The 27,000-nt window shown below is 39.6% G+C and overlaps 2 protein-coding genes across 7 annotated transcripts; both read left to right on the plus strand.

The window, feature by feature from the left end:
* The first annotated feature begins 1,136 nt into the window (after positions 1 to 1,136).
* Positions 1,137 to 17,201, plus strand: arfip2b (ADP-ribosylation factor interacting protein 2b). 6 transcript variants are annotated; one of them, XM_054626002.1, is made up of 10 exons: positions 1,137 to 1,452; positions 3,775 to 3,885; positions 7,222 to 7,278; positions 8,752 to 8,860; positions 10,855 to 10,911; positions 12,576 to 12,691; positions 12,855 to 13,076; positions 13,227 to 13,384; positions 13,581 to 13,755; positions 13,898 to 17,201. In XM_054626002.1, the coding sequence occupies exons 2-10, from the start codon at positions 3,787 to 3,789 to the stop codon at positions 14,051 to 14,053; spliced, it is 1,149 nt and encodes a 382-aa protein (XP_054481977.1). In that variant the 5' UTR covers positions 1,137 to 1,452; positions 3,775 to 3,786; the 3' UTR covers positions 14,054 to 17,201. The 6 variants fall into 6 exon arrangements, with proteins under 6 accessions (XP_054481977.1, XP_054481978.1, XP_054481979.1 ...); XM_054626003.1 differs by having other exon boundaries at positions 7,222 to 7,254; XM_054626004.1 differs by lacking the exon at positions 10,855 to 10,911.
* Positions 17,202 to 17,606: 405 nt separating this feature from the next.
* fhdc3 (FH2 domain containing 3) lies at positions 17,607 to 26,750 on the plus strand. The gene is made up of 12 exons (XM_054626243.1): positions 17,607 to 17,695; positions 18,609 to 19,118; positions 19,444 to 19,505; positions 21,490 to 21,592; positions 23,049 to 23,134; positions 23,887 to 23,987; positions 24,118 to 24,188; positions 24,318 to 24,431; positions 24,553 to 24,623; positions 24,806 to 24,923; positions 25,069 to 25,233; positions 25,460 to 26,750. The coding sequence occupies exons 2-12, from the start codon at positions 18,663 to 18,665 to the stop codon at positions 26,534 to 26,536; spliced, it is 2,424 nt and encodes an 807-aa protein (XP_054482218.1). The 5' UTR covers positions 17,607 to 17,695; positions 18,609 to 18,662; the 3' UTR covers positions 26,537 to 26,750.
* The last annotated feature ends 250 nt before the right edge of the window (positions 26,751 to 27,000 follow it).

Below are 27,000 nucleotides of genomic sequence, written 5' to 3' on the forward strand. Positions count from 1 at the left end.
GAGTGAAATTAGTTTCAAAATGGTCACACATGTATGTATTACATGATCTACAAATAAAAAACAAAGATGTGCTTAATTTGGGGGTTCCAATCTTGAATCAGTCCAAACTAGGGGGGTGTTTACATGTTTGTTACCATACAAAGGGCAGCATATTCTCTTTTTCACACAACTAATTGTTCTTTATCTGTGAGGATGAAGTAATATAGCCCTTTGATATAACAACATACATTTATACCACACATAACTATTCTAAAAGATTTATCTCAGACAAGCTTTTAGGTACAGGGTCTACAGGTCACTCCCAGTTATATGTTCAAAATGTACACTTGCAGCCACACAGGGGGCAGGTTTTTCATGAAATACTGGAGTTTGCATCCCGGCAGGTTTTTCTTGAAATACTGGAATTTGCATCTGATCGGATTTTCTTGAAATACTGGAGTTTGCATCTGATCGGGTTTTCTTGTAATAGTGTAGTTTGTATCTAACCTCTAGATTTACAGTGGTCCTACGTCTTAGCATTTTTTTTGGCGAAAATGAATAGGACAAGTAAGTCACACGTCCTCATTTAATGTAGACTACAGCCAGCAGCCAGAGGCTTGCCAATACGTGCACACATCACCTGCAGGATGCTCTCAAAGATGGGTTATAGGCGCGTTGAGGAAAAACGAAGAACTCTTACTCCGTTCCAATTTCTAGATCCAAACCCGAAGTGTGATGGGGAAATGTCAATTAATTTTGTCAAAAGGATCAAACTATCATAAAAGCATAATGCCTGTAATATAAAACTGCTGAAATTGGCTTGCACACATATCATTTTGTCGTATTCAAAGACAATGTTAAAGGCAATTATGTGTATGAAACCATTGTTTTAATGATGTCAATATTTTTCACGTTCAGTTGAAACCTTTTTTTTTAATAATCAGGCAACTGAGCTGCATAATAAATATATGTAATATAAATACCTTTATAAATGTACACAAACAGTTAAAAGATGCCTGACTCAAAGGTCAATAATAATAATATTGTCAATCTGTGCAGCAGGTAGCATCATGTCAGTGTTTGCCTTTGTAACGAGTGATCCATCTTCTCTAAAATAGACGTTCTTTGCATCGGAGCGCGTCAGTCTGCTAACTGAATTGCACGGTGTCGTCAGTTCCGTAAAGCGTTCCTCCTGGTTTCATTAAAACAGAAGATAGGGGGATTATTAACGAAGAGTCAGAAGACAAACGCAGTTAGAGCAAGTCTTTACCTGGCTGTGTCATCCAAATATTCCTCAACCAGAACATTGCATTGTTCCCCACGGGCTGTTTTTTTCCTGCTGGACTGACAAAAGACACATTAGTCTCCTCTAAGCCGCGCGCATACACTGGGATGCACTGTCGTTAGCCAGCCTTTAGCTCCCGCGCTAGCTTCCCGAATCAGCTCTGTTTTTACGACGGGACCAAGCACACCGTAAGTCAAAACGACGACATGAACGTCACGTCTAATCTCTGTGGTTTTACATGTCTACCTCTGCAGACTGGACTCCCTGGGTTGTGTCGGACCAGCCTCTCCTCATGACAGCTGCTTGTTTGATGTAGAAGCAGGGCCTTTTTTTTTCTTCTTCTAGAAAGCATATTCTGCACGTTCTTAACCAATGACATGCATAATAGGTTATGTGTTTTTTTTACTGTCTAAATAAAGCCCCCTCTGTGTTGGAGGCCCACTGGGGAGGCCTGCGTGTACCTGTGTACACCTGTGCTCGTGCACCTGCCATGGCTCCCAGGGATGTTCAATGGAGCAGTCCATTTTAAGATAAAACGCTCCAGTCTCTCACTTTAATAGTAAACTATTATCCACGATATATATATATATTACCTTTTGTAATAACGATAAAAAAAAAATATTGTATCTGTTATTCAAGTTATTCCCTCATAATAGGCTGTTGATGATTCATTCAAAAGTTAATGCCAGAGCCAATTCTTATTGATTCAGCCTGGTTTAAGTGGTTAGACTAAGAGACCAAAGATAAGGGGATTGAGGGATTTGAGCACTGTAGCTAGATCAGGGCCTTTTTTCCAGATGCAGATATTATGCAAAGCAGTGCCTGGGTTGCTCAGTCTATGGTGACCTTTGTCTCTGATTTAAAAACAAAGCTTGTACTGCAAGTGAGGAATCCAGCATATGGAACTACAGGTTAAGTTAATATATCTTTAAAATGAACAATTTATTTGGAGAAGACGTATTCCCCCCCCATCCTAAAGATCTGACCCAGGTGCAGTGATATGTCTAGAGGGTTTTTGTGTGGAGTGATGTTCAAAACTTCAAATGTCTAAAGTCAACATAGATGTTCATTCCTCAGGATATGGACTGGGCATGGCCCACAAAAGCCCACTTACAATAGGCGAGGTCAGTGCAAAAGTAAACAGGCGCTACCTCCCTCCAAGCAAACGCTGTAATGTTTGTGGCAGCAAGAGATTTAACTGCCATAAACCTACCAAGTAATTATATTACAGTCAGAGTCAGCCACATGGTAGCAAGTCTCAAAAGGACACGTTTTTCTTAGTTTACTGACATGATACACGTATACTGTACTCTCATTTTGAGTTATGCTGCAGTATATATATGTTAAGTCTGCAATCAAAAAATGGAAGTTCAGTTCAGTCTAATTGCTAAATGCATTCTGTCTACTTTGTGGCGGGATGCATTTATTTCTGTTACCCTACCACTCTATTTTGTTTCCCACAAATAGTGGATTCAACTGATGCCTTTTTTATTTTATTTTATTTTTTATTTATTTTTTACTGTTCAGTTGTTTTGTCCTGTCTTACTAAGCGCAATAATCTAACTCACCATCTCCAACAGGAAACAAACTGGCAACTGTTTGAGAAAGTCCGTTTGCTTTGATTCATCTTGTGGCACCCTTTTACGTAAGCGTGCAAGCTCAGTGCACTTTAGCCTGACTTTCTATGGAACAAAGAACAAAAAGGCCACAAAACAGCCACAAATACAATGCGAATCAGAGGCTGTTTTGTTGGCTTCTGTCAGTCTGCCTTTGCATTAAGCAACTGTTTATGCTGCAATAGATCCGGTTGTGACATTTACCTCGTTTAACGGTCATCCTGTTCTGCAAATGTGAAAACCACATCTGTAGGGCTTCCTTTTTGCCCCCTCATCTGTGGCCTTGTCACACACATACACACCAACAAACACAAATACACACATTAATATACAGTACAGTACATTTAGGTGTTTGTTGGAGTGAATTCATCATTTCCTTCCAAGCCAAAAATAGGAGTTATGTTACTGCTTGTCAAGCACTTTTTTGGGGGAAAATGTATTATGCTTATGTGATTATGTGTAGCGCTGTAGGCCAAATCAGTTTTAGCTATTAGAATGCTGAGACTATGTTGGTATAATCATTTTGCAATCATCCCTCTAGTCTGGGTTTTTAGGCGGTGGGTGCTGCTAACATCCAAACCTTTTAATAAGCTGTTGAGTAGAGTGGCCACTTCAACAGGACGGCTCATCGTAGTGGCGGTGCCTGAGCATGGAGCTTTCATAGGTGTGCTGTATTTATGCCGAGCGGTAGCCTTGCTCTTTGAAAACCACCTCCTCGCTTATTTGTGGCACTTATATTCCCATCTGCCTAATGATTTGGCTGTTTTGACTCCGCCCTTTGCTCCCTCCTCTTCAAAGCAGCATTTATGCCTCGGTGTTTTTTCCATCTTTTCACTTTATTTTTGTTTGTATCAACATTTTATCTTCCTCTCTCTCTCTCTCTTTTTCACACAGACATAGTGCATTATGACAGACAGCATTATGAGTAAAGCTGCCACAATGGAGATTCCTATCAACAGTAATGGTGACACGGGGACCCTACCAGAAGATGACAGCCTTGAACAGGTGGGTCACAGTTATGTAGCAGTTGTCTACTGTGTGTAACATTTTGACACCACCCTGTGTAGTTGTTGTTTTTAACCTATTTAAAGCTTTTATTACACAAACTGTTAAGCGTTTACCCACTTACAACCCCAAGCTGACAAAAAAGATCATTTGCATATTCAAATCAAGCACGTGAGACAGCGTTGTTTCTTTTCTTATTCATTTGTCAGTAATGTATCTTATTTTTTACTACATAGAAATCAAGTTTTCCTATTGCTGGACCATTTTTGCCCCTTTACAGCTGTTTCATGACTTAGAGACTGTTGCAAAAAAGTATTCTTAAAATAGTGATGATGTAGTTTTCTTTTAAATTCTGACTCCTTTTTATATTTATTTGTAGTTGGTGCCATCTACCTATTGGATATATAGTTGTTAAACCATTTGTTTATTGTCAGTTTTAATGTAAATGTAAGTGTACGTTTGCATTTCTTTGGTACTTGTACTTTATATTGAGATCACAGTGACTTTTAGTTTAGTGACTATTTTAAGTTTGTCTGCTATGGATGTATTCAGTGGTACAGTACTGTATCTGAAGGTTATATCATTCACATGAGAGCACATGAAGAAAATGAAACCTACATTTAAGCCTGATGTCATTACGTGGTCGTGCGGTTGGTTTAACCCGGTGTGACGGATTAATGCGTGCCTTCGGTTGTTTGAAGTTGACATGGGTTATGGGTAGAGTTCTCAGCTGTCACGAGATAAGCTAAGTGAACTGGCTCTTTTCATACCAGTCACACTGCCACAGTACTACCCTGTGATAATATGCACAGTACAATTTAAGAGTAATCCTATTAGCAAATACAGTTGTCAGTCCTAAACACTGGCTGTATGAATGTGGCATGTCACTTATTGTTTGCGCTCACATTACCTTAATGTACCTGTATTACCCTGTTCAGAGCAGAATGATCATTCAGTGTTTTGTTTTGAATTGAATGCTGTCTTGTTCTCTTCCTGGGTTAAACCATTATTGTGGTATGTCTTGCCTGTCATACACAACCAGAAGACCTTGTGTTACTTGGCTCTCATAGATACAAGTGTGGAAAGAGATCTTACTGGGAAATTAGGTGTTGTAGATGTAGTTGCAAATTTCCCCGCTGCGGGACTAATAAAGGATTATCTTATCTTAGTGCAGCGGTCTCCTTGGGAACCAGTTGTTCCCATTACCGGCTCATGTGGTCTCACGTTCAGGGTTGAAGACACATTTTAACGCTCTATGTGTTGAACTGAAAGGCTAAACTCTCAGATGTAGGTGGGGACTGCTCATTTACAGAACAAATAAGCACTCGTGGGCCTCATTCAACAGCAAAAGACACTGCTCTGGCTGAAGGGAAGACCACCAACATTGTGTTCCCATCATTTTCAGAAGTGTCCTGGTGTCAGTTAGAAGGAAATAACCGATGACTGTAGAGCTAAGGTGGGTGGAACAGGTTGTTTCTTTTTCCTGCGTCCCTAGGCACACCTTGTTGGACAAATAGACTGAAGATCCTGGAGGATCCTGTTATTTGCTCTCCAAACTCTGTGCACTCAAGTAGTAAAAGAAAACCCTACCTTATCACTAATCTTGCATTGTGAAGCAAGTATTCAACTGTTTAATGTTGCTTCCCCCAGTTGACTGTGTTCATGTATGAGAAGTGTTTAGCTGCACTGTTTGGTGCTGCATATTAACCAGTTGTCATAGCAACGCTGCAATTAATCTGAAACTGGCTGTGCTTTGTCCTTGGGTGAAAGCCCTCTGAAATCAGATTGACACCTGCTGTACAGCACTCACTTTAGAGAGCTGCAGCAGTCTGTGTTGCTCTTGCACATAGAGAAGTAGATTGGCAGGTTAGGGACGAGCAGAAGTCTGGTTTCAGATGTCGTAGCATTTCACTTTTGTCAGAACAGGGATGTTGACTGGGAGCTTGACTGTCAGCGGCATACTGGCAAATGCTTCGGTTGTATCACAGTGGCTCACTGGTGTCAACTCAGACAGTCAGCAGTACTTTAATATGCTGTAGGACTAAACTGCTCAGTTATTTTGGATAGTAGCTCGAGGGTTGTGGCCTTTTTAAATCAGAGCCTCTGCTCTGAAAGCCTATTTCTATCCATCTGTTTTGGTTCAATATTTGAACCTAACCAGGTAAGACTCTTTCGTAGGTCTACCAAACCTCACTGTTAAGATATGACTTCCAATATTATTGGAAGATAACTTAAAGGCTCTGTAGTTTTCTTATGCTCTAGGAACAGGCACTATGTCAACAAAGTGTCGGGGTATGATCAGTGTCTGCGTCAGCTTTCGCCCATATTGAACAGATGACACAACACAAGGCAGATCTCTAAAAGAAGAGAGAGACGCAGACTGAATGTGGGAGAAAATGTAGTTAAACAGGCTTTAACCGTATTTTTAACGCTTTTTGTGGTTGTTGGTTCAGTGAATTTGTGGTTCAAATATTCATCTTTACAAGATATTAAATGGCGACAGAACATTTACTGATGCTATAATGAAGACAATTTGGCCGAAATGTTACACGTTACTCCTGACCCAACCCATATAAAGATCTTTTCCGGCAATCAAAATGTGCTACCTGGAGCTTGGCCACTCAAATTTGTTTTTTGTGTGTACAAGGTTCCGTCTATGATTGATTTCCTTTCAGTGTTGGTGTCACCTTTTAATGTTTGTAAATGTCTTGTTAAAAAAATATCTTCATTTGTGCAGTGCAGTGCTCAACAATATGATTGCCTGGGGCAAGTAAAAAGGCATTTTGTGCTAGTAAATCTAGAAACTCACATCGTGGAGCTGATGAGGCAAAGAAGTGAGCCATCTTGCTATCTTCTCATCTCTCCACATGTGCAGTACCAACAGGGCAACTTTAGTCTTTGTTGTTATTTAAGACCGCTAACAAATAAAAAAAATTGTATAGGGGCAAGTCAAAATTTACTTCAAGCAAGTAGATTTCTGTCCTACTTGCCCGACCGGAAAGTGAACAAAAAACATTAACGTTGAACCTGCATTGTTGTACAAGACTCTGTATTTTCTTAAAGTGATGAGCTAATATGTACCAAGCTAAACATAGATGATCCACTTGAAACTTCACCATAAACTAGCTAAATGATGAATCCTGAACCAATCTGCTTTGATATCAGTCATCACTGCTCTTCATCTTACATCCCTGCTGTCTGTGGACATTATGATGATTTTTCTGGGATTTCTTTTTTATCATTCTATCTTGCCTCATAATTTCAGTCATGGATTTTTCTTTTTGTTTTTCTTTTGTTGTTGTTGTGTTTGTCTATTCCCCCTCCATCTCTGTGCAGGCTGCAAAACTGCAGTGGAGCTTAGATGAGAAGGTAGGGAGCTCCAGAGGCACCAGGGTGAGCAGGCCATTTGTCCATTTGTGTGTGTTGGTGTGTAGTTTTGCTCAGTGGTTTGACTTTATGCAGCATTAAATTGCCTCGCATCACTACGTTGGTTTATTTCACAAAATGTCAGATATTTCACTTTAATGGCAAACCACTGTGCAGCTTGAATTATACTGCCCGTTAACTCAGCTCCTACTAACTCTAGATAAAAGGAGTCTCTCAGACTTGAGATGTTTTGAGAGATATCCCTCAAATTAAGTAGTATTAACAAAATAGCTGGCATCTAACACTTAGATCTCAATACTACAAACTGTTTTCATTTGATTTATTCAAAATCATCTAGTGTGTGTTGAGCTAATATAACCTAGATTCTGTGTGCACTTTGGTGATCTGTGGGTGTGATTCCTTAAGTTTACCGAGTGTTGGTTGACATAACAATCATGGCGTCATACTAATACCCATAATGTCGTACTACTGCTGTAATATTGATTTGAATTTGCTGTGCTTTTTCTGTTTTGATGTTTCAGTCATTTTGAGAAATGTGGTTGTGTTCTTGTAAGAAAGTCAAGAGAGAGCTGACAATGACTACAAACAAAAAGGCCTTGAAGCAGAGCTTGGATACATTTATAATAGATACATTTGAAGATTCCTCGTTTAACCTCCAACAGCAAAAATCATATATATATATTTATACCCCTGTTTACATTATCGACTGGACCATATTGGTCTTTACCCATAGTTTAGTGCAATGTCTTTAGCAAATTAAATAATAGGCTTGCTTACAGCACAGGCAAGGGTTACATTTTAATCTGTTTATTGTAGGAATCAAGTCTCAAATATGGTTTTCCAAAGTGAAAACACATTTAGTACAGATTTTTCTTTTCCATAAATTCCTCAGTTTTTTTTTTTCTTTACTGGCTCAAAATGGAGCAGGAGAAAAAAAGAAAACAATGAGTTAAGATGGATCGTAACACAGTTCCCCTCACGATCCAGAGCTCCACTGAAACCTGTGATTATTTTGGAAGGAGAAAATAGTTTGAAGGAGCATTTCCTGCTGCATAGATCATTGAAGTCACTGCTTGTGTTAGACTGGAGGTCTGTCATAGCTGTGGTATTGTAGTCCTCTCACTTGCTCCTATCATAGCAGGAGTTTCAGGTCAAGCCATCGGTTAGGTTGATTATTGACTGGGTACTTCTGGTGTGTTTGCTGTCTTTCACACACTTAATAGTTTTTCCTGTTTGCTTCCAGATAAGTGGTTGAAGTTAGACACTGCCTGAAGATTGTGTGAAATGACTAACCTTTCTAACATAGTAGTGTTTGTCCCCCTCTAGTGAATAAGCCTTAAACCTACATTGTCTTCACTGTCTGAATTTAACAAAATCATAATCTCCTGTCTACATATCCCCTCCCAAACCCCTCAATCCTTCCCTTGTTCTTTTTTTTTTTTTTTTTTTTTCTTTTTCCCCCCACTTAAACTTTTGTAGGACCTACAGCAGGTGATGGTATCGGGTCCCAATCTCAACGAGACCAGCATTGTATCCGGGGGTTATGGAGGAACAGCAGAGGGAATCATCCCCACCAGCTCAATCAAAGGTAGAGTCCTACTTCTCTATTTGTCAGTCTCACTCATTTTTATATCTTTTCAGTCTCCTCCCAGCTACGTCGCCGTTCCACTTTGACTTGGCACTGTGCTGCTCCTCTGACTCAAAAGTTATTCAGTGTCTCTAATGACAATGAAGTGTTTGATTCATGGGGCCTCTTATCAATCTTCCCATGAGATCGTCTTGCAATTCATTTGTGGTCAATTTGCCCCTATTCATCCCTAGCTCGCCAAAGCCTCCACTATATCTGAAAATGTGCCTCTGTGGTCTGTATTACTCAGTTATTTATGATTCTTCTATACACAGTAATGGGCGGTAGCAGGATGGCCGACTGAATGATGAGCTTTATTGATTTAGTCTGATAGTAGTGTATTTACTGGATATAGTCCAAAACTGCATGTTTTGATATAGATTCTTTTAAATGATACTGATACTACAGTAATCACCAGACTTGAAGGTTTATTGGCATAAATTGAATATGCAATAATAAGTATGTTTTCTTTAGTGCATAATCACCTTAAAATATGATTATAATTTTTTTCCGTTGCCTTTAGAATCAGCCCTTAATATCTACGAATGGAGAGGGTCCTTTTTCATGGAGTCTGCTATGTTGAACGGCCATGTTTCAAACAAACCATTTATTGCAACATAGAGGTGGTATACATCTGAAAGTTGGGAACCAGAAGGTTAATGCGAGATGCAGCTCAGCACTGTGTGTCAATTGTTATAGTCATAAATCAGATTTAAGAATTTATTACAATACATTGTGAGAGTTTATGAGGGCTTAGAACATTATGATGGAAGTTTATGATGGCCATTCCTATGCTTTAATATGTCTTATAAGTTGTTGCAGTTGCAACAACAATTTGCAATTTCGGGGTTGATACCATTTTTGCACAGATTTGGTGCTAAATTTAACATTTTTTATCACTCAACAATGAATAAAGGTTGTGATGTTAATGCTACATGAACAGAAACTTGAATTTGCCTACATGAATTAGTTTGGTATTATGTATTATTTACTTAATTGTTGTGACAGCAACACTAACTTAATTCTACAACATGATCGTGGGGATATATCAACCAGCCGTTGGCCTGGCATTTATGTCTGTCTGTCATGACAGTTTGCAGTGCTAGACTGAATGCTTCCTGCATTTGTGGATTTAGTGTGAAACAGCACCGTTAAACGGTCTCAAAGGAATCCATACAAGTAGGTGGAGATTCACACACATATTTCCTTTGAAAAAGGCTTAGTTGATCTACAAATTATGATAAAGGAGTTATAAATTAGAGGCACAGATACAGATTTACATCTCACTTTCCAAGTCTTACCCATAAAACCAGTTTTCATTCAGATATTTTGAGGTGAGAGGTCAAGGGAAAGCTTTTTCCTTTTGGAAAAACAAACACAAATTGAAGCATTATTTGGCCCCCTTCCCGACATGGTACCAATGGATTCCTTGGTTCATCTAGTTTCCTGTCTTTTAAGAAGGATCCTGCTACAGCCTCTTAAAGACAATAATGTCAGCCTGGATCCTCTCACTCTCCCCCACCAATGCAGCCCCTTGCATTGTTTTTACAGTATGAATTCAGGGTAATGCTTCAGAAATATCACAACTTATGACCATTGTAAGTTTTAAGATATACTGTAACTGTTCTATAACAGTGAAAGACAAGTTTATTATCAAATATGTTGTGTTTCTAAATGTCAGACAACGGCTTGAAGTCAAATCATGAAAAGAATTCCACAGGTATCCGACATCAGATCCCAGTACTCCCATTAATCAAACTTACAAAAAATATTTAACCTAATGATAAATCCATTCGGCTGTGTAATATTGAAGTGACACAAAGGATTTAACATAATTTTAATTTTCTAGGCATTTACTCCAGCAGCGTAGATGAATGAACCTTGTCAAGGAGAAATAACACTCATGAGTACTTATTTGATTCTAACATTTCTGCTTCTTTGTCTCACTCTCTCAGGCCCTGCTGTGCACTACAATGCAGAGTTTAACAAAAGGATCCCAGTTACAGGATTAGGTGGCTCCTTAGACCTAATTATTACTTATAATGGACAGCTTATTTCCAAAATGTGATAGAATCAATTCTGGTGATGGGGGACGTTTGTAGGATTAAGAACCTCCAGTCTGTAAATATATAGTATAGTACAGTAAATTTTAGTTAACTGCAACATGTAATGTAATTCACATTTTAATGTAAATTTCTCACATGATTGCTATCTAATTTTGGAAAGACACTTTTCATACTGAGTCTGTCTCTTTTAGATAGCTGGGAACCAGCTTCTCTGTCTTTCTAATCTTCAGCATTCTTTCTCTTTTTCAGTGGAGAGAGAGAGAGAGAGGCAGTACACGTCTTTTGCCTGTCCCTCTCTTTTAAATTTGGGCTTTTTTCTATCACAGCATTTCTTTTACATAATATTCTTTCTGATTGGTCTTTCTTGCAGTTTTAATATCATCCATTAAGGTCTCTGCACTTCTCACTAAACTCTGAACTTCTCGGTAGCGAAACAATAAGTCATTATCACGTCTATCGTAGTGTATATTTGAATTGATACATTCATTTTAGATGGCAAAAGTAGGATGTTATTAGGCGAGCCTTAGTTAACGTTGAAGTTTTAGGGGACCTCAATTCATCATCATGAAATAAAAGGCACATCCAGTTTATTGAGTATCAAACTGTTTAGTTCTGCTGCACTTCAAACTGCCCCCGTCTTCATAATCACTCATTTGTCTTTATTGTCATGCACTAAACTCTTTGTACTTGTCTATCTTTGTCATCCTACTCCTTTTTACCATTCCCTCCTACACATTCCTCATCCTCCTCTTCTGCCTTTTGTGGTTGTACTTTTCTCTCTTCTCTGCATTTCCCTGCTCCTCCCCACAATCCTCCTCCGTTTTCATTCCATTCTTGGCACGCTTGTTCCATAACTACTTCATGTTTAAACCCTAAATATCCAACTATCATTTCCCATTAAATCCTGATCCCGTAAAAAATTTTTTTAAAAATTGACAAAAATCCAATGTAAATCCCACTTCAACAACCCTACCCTAATTCATATTGACCCTGAACCATTCCTTCATCCATACCTGACCACCCACCCACACAGAACTGCGCATGAAGGCCAGACGAAGTAGCGTTCCCCCAAGCAGTTCTATCTTCTGCCCCATAGCGAGCCAATCAAATGAGCGCCAAGGTACTGCGGGAGGAAAGATGTGAAGTAGAATGCTATGGGCTCTACATTGATTAATCAGATTGCAGGGACCCAAATTATCACTACAGTGTACAGTATTTCTTTCTTCTATTAAAGCTCAATAACAAAAAAAATTGGTGGCTATAATATTCATGTTATTTTCCTCAGCCCAGTTACTTCTCCAATTTAGTTTTTCTGGCTTTTTCCTGTTTTCCTGTCATTTATTCACTCATTAACTCCACCTCACTCCAATGCATGTCTAACAGTGGTGTAAGGGATAGTGGTGATAAACACTGGTTTGAAAAATAGCAGACAGATTTCCATCCTCAGTTTTGTCTTTATTGAATGCAGCACAGTTTTAATGTACTTTTAAGTAGTTTTTCGATTCTCTATATTGTCTATTCTTTGCTGGGCTTAATCTTGTCTGCCTGTATTTGTGTTTGTTTACTCTTGTTTGTTTACAATGTTCCTGTGTTTCTACATTGTCTCTCAGGTTCCAACATGCACCACAGCAGCAGCAGCTCGTCAATGACGGCAGACGAAGCGACCCGCGGTGTGGCTGTGGAAAAGCTAGAAACAGTGAAGAAGTGGGGTCTCAACACTTACAAGGTAACTGAGGTCCTGGAATGTGGAGCTGCATGAAAAAATGCTACTTATTTTTGTCTGTGCCTGAGAATCCTCTGTAATCAGAACCCCCTCCCTCCCCGTGTCCTTATGCAGTATGAGTTGTGTCCCTAATGTCTCTGTGTGTCTTCCTTTTTTATTTTTTCAGTGTACAAAGCAAATGATCTCCGAGCGTTTCGGTCGGGGTTCCCGGACTGTGGACCTGGAGCTCGAGGCCCAGATTGAGGTGCTGAGAGACACTAAAAGGAAATATGAGAATGTGCTGCGATTGGCCAGAGCACTGACCAACCACTTCTACAACATGGTGCAGACACAGCATGCACTGGGTGACACCTTTGCTGACCTCAGTCAGAAGTCTCCAGAGCTGCGGGTGAGGCCTAAGAATCTGTTCATGTAGTTCTAATTCTTTAACTCGTAGACATTGATCTGCTTAAATGTTGAATAAAAGGTTTGTGTGGACAACATGTGGAAAGCATGATTAAATTCATGTTCTATTGTGTGCATTCATTTTCTCTTACAGGATGAGTTTGGCTACAATGCAGAGACTCAGAAGTTGCTGTGTAAGAATGGGGAGACTCTACTTGGTGCCATCAACTTCTTTGTGTCCAGCATCAACACACTGGTCAACAAGACCATGGAGGACACCCTAATGACAATCAAGATGTATGAAGGTGCCAGGTAAGAACATGCAGCACATCGATTATTCTTTTCATCTGAGATTCGCAAACGTATGTAGACAAAACTTAGGAAGGAACAGACTGATCGGGTTTCGGCACTGTTGGTGCACTGTGTTTGCGGCAAGCCGATCAAATCCCTACACCAAATGAATACATACCTATATTCATTAAATCCATCCATCTTCTTTTATGAACAGACTGGAGTTTGATGCCTACCGGACAGACCTGGAGGAACTGAGTCTGGGACCGAGGGACGCTGTAGCCATGGCTCGCATAGATGCTGCTCAGCAACTGTACCAAGTTCAGAAGGACAAGTACGAACGCCTCCGCTCAGACGTCGTCATTAAACTCAAGTTCCTGGAGGAGAATAAGGTTAGTGGGCAGGGCAGGCCTGCCTCACCATCATCAGCCTTCAAAGTGGAAAAAAAGTCATGTAGGATTAACTCGTGTGTGTTGTCTTTGTGATGATTTACTCAAATCAATTTCTCAAGCTCCCTTGTTTTCTCTCCATCAGGTGAAGGTGATGCATAAGCAGCTCCTCCTTTTCCATAATGCCATCTCGGCGTACTTTGCTGGCAACCAGCAGCAGCTGGAGCAGACGCTGAAGCAGTTCAACATAAAGTTGAGGCCTCCAGGAGCCGACAAGCCCTCCTGGTTAGAGGAGCAGTGAAAAGGTCTGCCGGACCTCCTGCAGCCTCCTTCTCGACCAACTCCACCTGTTACCTATTGAAACCCCCAACTTACAGAGGACCACTACAGAGGGAAACGCATACGTGTAATTGGGTGGATTAAGATATGAGATGAGCATGAGGCTGGATGATTGGACTGATGGATTGCAGGGTAATATTGATGATTGGGCAAAATACAGCAGGGAACCAAGCGGCCAGATTCATGAACAGTCAGGGGGCTTTCAGTGCCTCTTCTCAACTTCCTTTTTTCCACTATGACCTATTCTTTGTGCTTTGTTCCCAGAGGAACAGTTCATCTCTCCCTTCCCTCTCTCCTGTTTGACTAATTTCTATTCCAACACTATTTTGCTGTGTGAACTTGTGTTAGTCATGTTCATGGTCATTATTGTTCTCCTCAAGTGCTCCCAGTGCTCTGAGTTAAACTTCAACCCCACACCGTCTCGGTAACTGAGACAGATGACAAAAGGAAAAATGACAAATCCATTAAAACACACTCAGATGTAACCAAACACTACATCAAAACTCTTCCAGACCTTATCACTCTCCTCGTGTGCCTCTTTATTTATGAGCTAACGCACTAAATGAACATGTGGCCTGCAGGAAGAAAGATAAATTCAGGAAAAAAAAAAAAAAGATTTCAAACTCCAAATGAATGGGATTTGTATGGTACACTGAAAAGGAATGTTTTGGACATTTCAAATCAATGTACATTTAAAATCAAGTACTGTTCAACTTTTGAAATAAATAGTATATGATTGTTTGTAGCTTCTAAAAACAAAAACACTGCTGTGTTTAGTTTAGCTTTTGCTTAGTTTGACTGACATCTTTTTAATTTGTAATTATTTCAGTACTAGTAAGCTTGTATGTCATGCTTCAGAGTGAAGGACAGTAAACTGTTTGGGTAATGTGTGCTGGTGCTTTTGAGTGAGAGTACTGTCACACTTAGTCTGTAATTATCAGAAATGCTACACATTACAATTGTTTTTTTTTTACTTCAACTCATATATGCAACAATTGTTTAAGGAACACTGCCACAGCGTCCCAAAACGTTATACTGGTTGGGATCTTTACTAATTCTTTTTTATTTACCCAAAGATAATTGAGAGAGATGTTCACTGTACCCTTGATACGTTTTAATTGGTTGTTTCAGTGTCCCTGTGGACTGAGGAGGCTTTGAGGGATAGTTGAACCATGCCAGATGGGCATATCAGACAGTTAAGACACAAGAAACTTGAAGGATGCATTATTTAATAGTTTAACAGACTGTATTTAAAAGGAATTCATATTCTCTCACATTGATACATTGAAATATGTTTTTGTCTTTAAAGATAACAAGGACATGTCATTGACATCTAGGGTCATATCTTTCAGTCCCCCTGAAGAATATATTTGTCTATGGTTACCTTTCTTCACACTGAAGATTACTGTAGTTGTCCAATATTACTAAACCTAATATTTCGACATTAACATCTTGTAAATTAGTAGTTGGGGAATGGGATAACACTACTTATTCACCATTTGTTTCATGTCCTCTAATTAAAACATTGTCTAAGTATAATAAACAATCATCTATTGTTGACAATTAGGAGAAGGTATTACCACAAACTATCGGCATGGTACTACAAATGAAATGTGTAATGTAATTAAATGCATCATTGTATTTATTAAGTTCATTATATGTGTTTATCTGTTGGAATCAACATAATTGTACCTTGAGACTTCTGTGCAAATTACTCGATTTATGAGTATGACGTTATGGCGTGTGGTAGATGACACATTTACGTGAGAGTATCTTACGGGCTAACAATTTCCGTTATTGATATACTCAACAAAAAAAAAATTGGGTTAGTTTTCCAGTGTCAAACCTCTGAAGTCAAATGAAGATAACCCGGTATAATGAAGGTTTCTCCATGCTGAATTGAACTCCTGATCAGTTAATGGGTTAGTCATCCACCTCCTTGTCTCCTCTGTATTTGCATGGCAGGCAGCGATCCAAAGTACAGGTGCATATATGTGTGAATGCACTGATGCTCTCTCTACCCTTGGTCTTCTGCACGCCAGCTCGCATGGCTTGGCACAACGCCATGTTCACGGTTATTTGATTTCAATCTTGATACTGGCTGAAGCAAAATCCAAAATTTGGGTTTCCTTTAATTGTGTCCAGGACATTTATGAAAGGAAGGTGATTCGATTTTTGATGAAAAGCAGATATCGAAAATGTAATGTATGATTTGGTTGGCTTGTGCTTTCTGAGCCTGTATCTGTCAGTGTGTCAAATGGGTGTGTTTTATTCTCAGCTGAAGGAGTCGCTCAGTAAGACCTTGGCCTCACTTGCGGCTAAAATTGCAGTTTCACTGATCAGCTCCGGGTCTGTTTGATCGTCACACAGCAATATTAACAAAATGTGACTCCTCTTTTCCAAACCTGACCCTTTGAAATTCCTAACCCCCAACACCAAAATGAAAGGCAATAGGATATTTTTGTTCCGTAGTTGTGAAACCTCCAGTACATTGAAGAAAAAGAAAGTGTGACAAGCATTTTTAGTCAATCTTACTAGCAGTCTTTAGATTGTTGCCGGGAGAGAACCACAATTTATAAAATGAGATATTTTATTTGTGTACAATCAATATTTTCTAGGCTGAGCTGGTGTATTGTACTGTATGAATGATTGCACATAATGGTATTTAAGATGATAAATGAAGTTGTGTCATAGATTGATGTGATACTCTGCCTTCATTCCTCACTCAGACCTGAAAAGTCCCACCCCACCCCGAGGGAACAAATTAAAAGTACACATTTTCAAATGCTCTGGCTGTATTTCATGTTTGCTCTTTAATTTATATTACACTGTGGCCCAGTGTTGCATGCAAACGGAGAAGCAACCATCTGGATTTAGTCAAAACTTTAAACTTGTGATTACAATTGTACAATGGTATTTAAGAAGTAATCTTCTTATCAAGCATCATTTATCAAATTGTCTCTCATGTAAGTAAAACCTCCTGTTTTATTATTGAGACAACTTCGGTATCATCATCATATTTCTGTAGCAGCTCTCCTCTGAGACCTAAAGACCAGCAGTTCACATATTTTAACATTCAAGTTGCATTATTTTGCATATTTATGTGAATTCTATCAACACTGGTTTGTCTTTGTTTACTTCACAGTATATTTGTGTTGTTACATTTGACATCTATAAACAATAACTTGTACATCTGCCATTTTTAAAAAATCTTTTTTGCCAATAAAATGACAGGTATTATTCATGTACTCATACCTGTCTTTGTTTAGGTAATGAATTAGAATGTGGCAGCAATGTAAAGATATGTAGAGCATGTTATACATATGCTGTATTTAAAAAATGATTTATATGTTATTCTTTTTATGTTCGCGGTTTGACCTTTGTTGATAGCCTGGTGGAAGTGGTTACCCATCATTTGACGTACCTCTCCCTAAAAAGGGGCGTTCCCGTACCTGGAAGCTAACTTGAATGTGATTGGTGGAGGCGCGGCCTGCACCTGTGACTGCTGTTTGTGAGGCAGACTGGCAGCAGACTGCACTTCGCATGAGCACGAGGCAAGATCAGAGAGTGAGGATTTATATGACAGCTACGTTTTAATAGCAAGGTAAGTTTAAAAAAAAAATAAATAAATAAAAAAATGTCTTTTAAAGCGCCACGTTGCGTTTGATTGTGTTTGGTGGATGCTTTGTTAAGATAGGAACGTTTTCTGTACAGATGTGAGCTCTCCAGTGTATGTAAATAACTGACAGCGAAACATTCTTGAGAAATTGTCAAATGAATGATGCCTTGTTTGTGGAGAACGCACAGATGGGTTTTAACAACAATTTGAGAGTCTTTTGTGTCAACATTTATATTCGGCTTATAAATATCCCAGATAATGGGATAAAAGGATATTTTTCATTTCAATTTCTCCAATTCTAGTATCCGTGGAGATTATCATGATGAGATATGGGCAGAAAAACAGCGTAGAGACCATTAGTTAAGTAGTTCTGGCTTGCATGCATGCCGAATACACCACTTTGCTTTAATATGTGGCATAAACTATGTCAAGTCGATGTATTTACTTTTTGCTGTGAAGAAGAAAGCATTTAAAAGTGTCGTTTCGTGTTAACATATGGAGGAACTATAATTAGGACAAACATATGTATGTATGTTATGCTATGTTGTATAGTATTGAGGAAGATAAATAGAAGGTAAAACAGTAATGGCAGTTTCTCTTTAAGTGAGAAAGTGGTAGCACTATTGACAAACTAGTCTCTGCTTTTGGATAGCCTATAGCCATTTCACAGGTTATTCAAAATAACTATTAAAAAAAACTTCTAAAGTCTTCTCTATGATTAAATATGTCATATTTTTGATCAGGAACACTAAAAATGATATATGTTTTGGCCTTTGGGCAGCCTGTGAGCAAAGCATCAATTTCAGATATAGAGCAGAAAAATGATCTGTACTTATCCTCTTTTTTTTGTCTAAAATACTCTGCACTCTTATGGATTTATATTTCTGTATCTCCTCAGATCCGAGTGGCTAACAGCGGGGTACTGCGTCTTACCATCATCTTGGACTTACAGATGGAGGGAGTGCTGATTTTAAAATCCGCCTCTCCTCCAAACTGTCCCCCTCAAGACTCTTCTCCTCTTTCACCTGATGCTCAGGAAGATTCAGATCTGCAGTCACCATCTCCTGTGCCTCCTCCAATGTGTATTACCGCTGCACCAGCACCTCCACCTCCTCCTCCTCCTCCTCCTCCTCCTCCTCCTCCTCCTCCACCACCCCCTTCCTTTGGCTCTCGTAACGTCCAGCGGCGTTCCATGAAGAAGCTGAACTGGGACACCATCCCCAGTCAGCGTGTACTGGGCAAATTGAACGTCTGGACGTCTAAACGGCCTCAGAGGGATCTTGTGCTGGACATCCCGAGCATCGAGGAGTTGTTCAGTCATGTAGACAAACGGGCCTCGCTGCCCAACTCCAGGATCACGGGTCTGATGACCTGTGATGGCATGGGCCTCTTTCCACAGGAGCCTCAGGTGAATACGCCATTTTTTAAATGTTATTTGACATAGCAAAGGTTGTTTTCCAGTAAATTGATTTTTATGGGCATGGAAATTCACACAAAATGCACAAACTAGGGAAGTAATGAACTCACAAATAGGAACTGCTTTTTAAAAGTTCCACACTAATCATGCCATCAATGAGGAACTGCTAAAGTAAAGCAATGTTCGGGAGCGTTTTTCTTCCTCAAAGATAACGTAATTATAATGTTGAGTATAGATTTGTCTTCTCATCTTAATATGGCTGAACATTGTGAAAACCCCTTTTTTTATTATTATTTTTCTTCCTTATACCTTTTAGGTCACAATCCTTGACTCTAAAAAGAGTATGAATATTGGGATCTTTCTAAGACATTTCAAGAGGTAAGGTTTGCTGAATTTCGAACTTAAAGGTAGTGCTATAGGTGAGATTGACTGGAACCAAGGGAACTTCAAGTTGAAGAACTGCAGCGGTCAGAGCAGGGAGCTCTCATGTCAGACATATAGTCAGGAAAGCGTCTCTTAACAGGCTAATCATCATTACCCAACCAGCAGCCTCTTTATCTCAGCGGACCATATTCAAATAAATGTAAATGCCTTTTTAACTTCGCTGTTCAGTGTCAACATGGAGAACAATTATGACTCACTTTTATTAATACGTAGGAAATGGTAGGAAAACATAGTACTGTCCCAGTGGGTGAGGCGGAGCAGAGGAGGAATAAACCCAGCAGCCTTTCCAATTAGTTGGTTCCTTTTTAAAATACAGTTTCATTTAACAACAGGGACACAATTGCTTCTTGAGTCCGTACTTACTAACACAGCCAGGGCACTCAAGTCAGTGATAGGCAACAGAGGGATTTTGTAAATTGTTGTGGTCCAACTGTGACAGTTACATTTCAGCATGAAAATTGCTTTCACTATGCATTGTATGCAAGTGTGTAGGATTGTTTCAGAACGAAGTCAGAGGTTTCTTAGAAAAATGTAAAAGAAATTTATAAAACAATGCAATATCTTGCATTCATCTGCATTTATACCAACCAAGCAAATTACATAATATGATGAAATTGATTATTGTGCTTTTCATGATAATGAAACAATAACTAAATAAATTTAATGCTGTTTGAGTTATACACAAAACCTTTTTTAAATCATATGTAGCTCCCTTAATACTGATATTTGATAAATAATGCATTTCCATTTTTACTGCTAAACCCATTGTATTTTTTTATTTTTATTCATGTTCAAATACGGGCTGCACAGTGGTGTAGTGGTTAGCACTGTCGCCTCACAGCAAGAGGGGCCTGGGTTCAATTCCCGGTTGGACAACCTTCTGTGTGGAGTTTGCATGTTCTCTCCGTGTCAGCGTGGGTTCCCTCCGGGTTCTCTGGCTTCCTCCTACAGTCCAAAGACATGCAGCTAAGGTTCATTGAAGACTCTAAATTGCCCGTAGGTGTGGATGTGAATGTGAATGGTTGTTTGTCTCTATATGTCAGCCCTGCGACAGACTGGCGACCTGTCCAGGGTGAACCCTGCCTTCACCCATTGACAGCTGAGATCGGCTCCAGCACCCCTGCGACCCTTAACTGGATGAGCAGGTTACGGAAAATGGAATGGAATGTTCAAATACATAACATATAAACAGTTTCCGTAGTCCTGCCAGCACTGGATCCAGTTTCTGTGTGGGAACCACATCAATATGATGTCACTTTCAGTACAAGGTCCACTCAGTTCTCCCTTTGAATACCAAATGCACACCTCCGATGTGCGTCAATAGCAAAGGACTGTAATGAGCTTTAGATTTTAAGTTAGTCAAATTCAAATTGCCTCTGCTTATGTGTGGTAGTGACGCAAAGGCACTTGATGCTGCTATTTGAGGGCATTTGCTGGACATTAAAAAAATATCACATAACACGTTTGAATGTAGAGTACTAGTATAGTACATCTGTTGGCAGCAGAGGTCACCAAAGAAGCTGCAGTGTTCAATATCTGAATGTCTGCTGCTGACCAACAACTTTCTGAATGCAATGAGTTACTAAATTAACATTATTATTTTCTTGACAGCCATGTTTGGTCATTGTTTGTGTTCAGGCCTTAACTTTGTGATACGGACTCTAGTCTTAGATGCACTGTAGAGGTTCTCCACCACTTCAATGCAACACCTCGAGGGCTCACTCAAATCAGGCAGTGGTGTAGAACAGCAAAGTCACGCAGCAACAACATGAAATAGAAAGAATAAAAAGCAGAGTGTGATGCTCATGTGATGGATAACCCGACTCAAGGATGTTGTAATTTTCTGTAAATTGTTTTATTAGCATCACTTAGCTTTAGTAGCTTTTTTATTATTATTATCTTTTGTCTCCCTCTACAGGTCAAGGACAGAAATGGTGCAGGATATTTGTCAAGGGAACTGGCTGAGATTTGGGACAGGAAAACTAAAAGAGCTTTGTAAGCTACTGCCAGAAGAAAGGGAGGTAACAACAGCTCTACTCGTGCCTTCACATCATTTCAATTACATCCTATATGCATAAAATAGGACAAGTGATCATTTGTGTGTTGCTGCGTGCAGCTCTCTGGATAACCTCCCATGCAAACACATTCCTACCTCCTACTCAACACTGTGCTTCCTTGCATCCTGAGCAATAAACCTGCTATGAATTAGTTGCATCACGCACCCAAGTTGCGGCTACTCATGTTCAGAACATACACTCTGGTTCACGTGAAAAAACTTCCGAGGCAGACTTTACTGTAAAGGAGCTATAGATTTATTATAATGTTTGGATATGAAAAGCATCTAAAAATGTTATTATTCCCAACTCATATACCCTGAAATAACTTATAAAGGGCCCCTAAGGCACTTGAAAAATATGCAACTCAACTGTGTAGTATTAGCTTTGTACTAATACTTAAGAGGAAAACACTGTAGTACTACATTTACATGACAGAGAAATGTTACTGGTTACATTTCAGATTTGACTCACAAAATATATAAATTGAAATATAATGCATTATTATTCATTAAACTATCCAGCATAACATTAAAATGTAAAGCAAATGCTAAGGAAATGTAGGTACATTGTGTTATAATAATGATAATTGCTTTCTTTTACTCTTCACTTGAAGTGAACATTTGAATGCAGGACTTTCACTGTGCGGTATAAATAGTTATATAATTAATAGGTAATAGTACTACTTCAGACAATGCCAATACTAACATTCAATTAGAGAAAGGGTGAAAATTAAAACAGTGTTTTCCTTGGTCCCTTAATCACTAACTCTACTCTTAAAACATACCAAGACTTTGTTGCTTGTTCTCAGAAACATGGGTGAAATACACTTCGTTGGAGTATTATAGTTATTTGCCACTGCGGTTATAAAGTAGAGCATCGATTTAATTAGCAGGGGTATTTTGCTGGCAGTAACGTTATTATTGTTATAAATACATATCAAATCATACATAGGAAATTTCACAGGAAAAAAAAAACATCCAAGTCGGGAAACCGGGGAAATACACTCTGTTTCTATTCCGCTGCCAGTTGCTGCTCGTGTTGACCCTAGGGAAGGGAAGAAGAGTTCAGTTGTAGAGTGAACTGCAGTCAATGAACTGCAGATAACATCCTGGCCTGCAGAGCCCTGAAGCTCCGCCCCCGTTGCTGCAGGAAGCGCTGTTCGCTTGTTTTTTCAAACTTAATTAATAGTGAACGTGTTGTGTTTCCAATTTGCTAAAAAAATGGACAAAGCACTCCGTTTGGTCCCCTGCAATACACCTGCCAAGTGTGCAGTAGATCTGATGGGTCGTTCTCAAGATATGAAAAAAACATACTGACATGAATCGATTCATTGCTTTATTGTTAGATAAATCATTTTATAGGTATTTATAACTAATATATCATCTATGTTTTTTTTTATCAAACTTGTGTGTATGTACAGGTGAAGCAGCTGCTGTCATTCAGTGGGAACCTTTCCGTGTTACCAGAGGCTGACCAGTTCATGGTGCAGCTGGTCAAAGTGCCGGGGTAAGTTTTCCAAAAAGCTTTTTTTTTTATGTTTTGGATAAACCTATGAAATGTTTGATTGATTGTTAGTTAAAGAAATGTTCTTGCAAACTCAAGCCATAAAAAATTAGGGGAAAATGTGCAACTTGATAAAAAAAAATCACTGAAATGCTGACAGTGACTTCATGTAAAGGACTTTTAGTTTGGCCTTGCATATGTTGTATTATTTTAATAATTCTATCACTTCTGATACAGACTTGCCCAATCAAAACATGTATTCATTGAGGAAACCTGTGCTATTATTTTTGGAGATTTGTTGTTCAAATTGAAAATGTTGCCTCAGACAAATACCTCTTGGCTTAAGGGGATAGATGGGTCTCTTAAAGTTGAGTTGTATGATTCTTCTCCATAGTCTATTTATTACCTACACACCACAGCCTGGTGAAACATACAGCAGTATGAGCATTGCATCACTGTGGACTGGGCAACAGCTAACCAGTTAAAAGAAAGGCCCACCAAAAAAATGTGTTATCCTTACACGTGTATGCTATATTTTCACCAGTTTTCCTTGCCAAGACAGCTGTTTTTTGTTGGTAAACTGAAACCATTGTATCCATCTATGCTCTCGCTAAAGCCATCACACTCCATTGAAGGTTGGAGGGTTGCTGTTTTACCGCTGCCTTGATTGTTTGTTTGTGTCCCTTTAATAACGGATAATTAAAGTGATCATGCAGTAATGTTGTTGGTTTTATTAATGCGTGTCTCTCCTTCAGCTATGAGGAACGGCTGAAAACAATGGTGCTGAGGGAGGAATTCTTTCCTCTTATGGAGGAGGTGAAGAACTCTGTTGCTGTCTTGATCATGGCAGCTAATGGTAACATTTCACACACATCCACCAAAGCTGCTAATCATTTAAACCTGGATTGTGTTTTACACCACCAGTTCTCATTTGAGGTTTATATCAAGGTTCTTTGTCTCCATCTCTTTATCTTCTCTCCCCTTAGAGCTGTTGGACTGTGATGACCTCCACTCGGTCATTCGACTAGTATTAAAAGCTGGGAATTACATGAACGCTGTTGGTATTTTTCTTTTAGAATTATGTTGTTACTACTTATGATTTGATATATTCTATCTGGTGCATAAAAGTTGCCCTTTGTCAACATTTATTATACTGATGAATGGACCATTAAAATGTATTATTCAGGGTGGTTTCAGTGCCAATGCCAACGTCATCGGCTTCAGGATGACCTCTCTGCTCAAGCTGGCAGACACCAAGGCCAACAAGCCTGGCATGAACCTCATGCACTATGTTGCCAAGGTGAGGAGGAGCCCTGGGATGGACAGATGAAGAAAATATCAGGGAAATTATGTAAAGTCTGTCTACATGCTTTGTCAATAAACTCACTGTTGCTCTATCTCCTTTGTCTTCCCCCCCACAGCAAGCAGAGGACATCGATGCTGCATTGCTGACATTTGCCACCCAGCTTGAACACATCGGGATGGGATCAAGGTGGCTATGATTAGTACACTGACATATAATTGGTGATTTAACTGAACATGGTTTGTTCACAAATAATAGCTTGTTAAATGCTGTCTGTTTCAATCTGATATTGTATCTGGTTGGTAGTTTGCACTATATTGGAATACTTGGATTACGTTGTGTTAATGTATGAATGTTGGTTGCCAACACAGAATTTGTAAAGAGGAGGTCATCACAGACTTTGAGAGGGAAGTCAAGAAAGTCAAGGAAGTGAAATTGTACAGCAGCAGACATCCTGGCCTCTTACAACAAATCGATACATTTTTTATGGTAAAGTTTCTGCTTGTTGTTTGACCTTTATTGTTAAAAAAGCACAATATGTATAACAAAAGCACAAACTGAGCTTGTGAATATTTCAGTCAGTCTCCAATCGAGATTCCTCTTCTTCATATCTTTTTATATGTTCTTTCCTCAGAGGGCTGAGGCCAAGCTGGCCAATTTGGAGACCTCTCTTCAGGAGCTAAAGGCTCTGAGCAATGCTGTCGCGGAGTACTTCTGTGAAGACCCAGCTACCTTCAAACTGGAGGAGTGCTGCTCCATCTTTCATTCGTTTTGCAAGCGGTTTGACACAGCTGTAAAGGTAAGAATCTAGAGAATTTACAATAATACTTCAATGTGAAATGGAATAAACCACATCACAGGGGGAAAAAAACATGCTGTTGGTTTGTATTTAAGGAGCACCTTAAAATAACCTTTAATGATTTAATGTTGAGTATTTTAATGTGTACAAGCATGGTCCCCCCTGTCACCTTGTGTCATTAGTTTGCACTGCGTTGTATTTTACTTGATTTGTATCCTCCCTGTAGGAGAACCAAGAGCGAGAGGCAGTAGAGCAGAGGCGCAAGCGGAAGGACAGTGTGCGGATTGCAGCCAAACGCCGCCCCACAGTGTCTTGCGTGGGACCTGCGCGTGATCGGGACTCCTCGAGCTTGGAGTCGGCCCTACACAGCTTTCTCTCGACTGCTCCAGAGGGATTAGTCAGATGCAGGAAGAACATACTGCCCACAATCGAAGGATCCCCCTCTGAGCACACCTCGGGGACCGTTCCATTAGAAGGAAAAACTGAGGCTACGCCATGCACTAGACAAGAGAGACACGAGAAAAAACAATCCAAACTGCAGCAGGTGGACAGGAACATGGCAGATCTAGAAAACAAAGAAGAAGCTCAAAAGATCCGTGAGATAACTCGGAAGGTGCTTCGCTACCAAAACAGCAAAAGCAGCCTAGATGGGGACAGAGTTTCAGGCACTCCTCGTCAGTCAGAGAGAGAACAAGACACACCGGCTACCCCAAGAACCCCTCGGCCTAGAACCAGAGACTTCTTCTTTTCCAACAATGAGGGTGTGGGCTCCCCGTGGACTATCCTGAGTCCTTTTACTTGCGACCAAAGAAACGCCTCCCACCGAGGCAGACGACCACACCAACGCAGACTATGCTTAACGCCAGGTGGAGATGAACTTGATGATGGCGTCTGGGAGAGTGACGAAGGCAATTATCTCACCAAGTCCTCCAGTCAGGAAAATCTAACATCTCCATCTGTGGGTTGTGCATCTCTTCCTGAGTGCCCCAGTCAGAGAGCTGTGTCAAAGGTTCCATTCCTCAGGTCCATTTCCATGGATGAAACCATGAGATCTCCAGCACCTGGTTTCCGGCTGGGAGACTTGTTCCAGAAAAACTTGTCTCAAAGGTCATACTCCTCTGGATCAAGGACAGAAAACTTGAAAGAAGAGGCAGGAGTCAGTTCATTGCTTGGTAGGAAGGCAGGGAATCATGTAGAGGGTGAAGGGAGCACCTCTGGGTTCATATCCTTCTTCAGACGCATTGGAAGCAGAAGTAAGCCTGGTGATGGGGAAGAACAACATAACAAAGGATCTAATACTTGATACCATTTTTTTTTTATTTAGAGTCAAAGGCCAAGCTTTGCCTTTTTTTGTGTGTTTTATATTGTTAAAATTAGTTTGTCTATTTTTATTGTTAAATATTTACCCTTCAGTGGACCCAAGGCAAATGGGGACTTGCTTTGAACTGTGAAGGTTTTGATTTTGTGTGATTTTAAACCACATTCAAAAATCTTCATTTTTGTCTTTTTGTGCGTAATAAAGGGTGTCATTCTACCTTATTTGTTTATGTATTATGCAATAAACAACATTTAATATTTACTGCTTTTTAGGTTTAAATGTCTCCTCTTCCACCCTTTCCATTAATTCCTTGAAAGTCTGACTGCTGCTAATGTCTCCTTTGTGAGGCCTGCTCAGTTTCCAGTACTTGCCTTTCACTTCATCTATTATTTCTTCTCTCTGGCTGGAAGGCAGTTGTTCAGGTAGCAAAGGGAGCCTTATAACTTTTA

Source organism: Anoplopoma fimbria, chromosome 24 (genome assembly GCF_027596085.1).
Source record: "Anoplopoma fimbria isolate UVic2021 breed Golden Eagle Sablefish chromosome 24, Afim_UVic_2022, whole genome shotgun sequence".
Lineage (NCBI taxonomy): Eukaryota > Metazoa > Chordata > Actinopteri > Perciformes > Anoplopomatidae > Anoplopoma > Anoplopoma fimbria.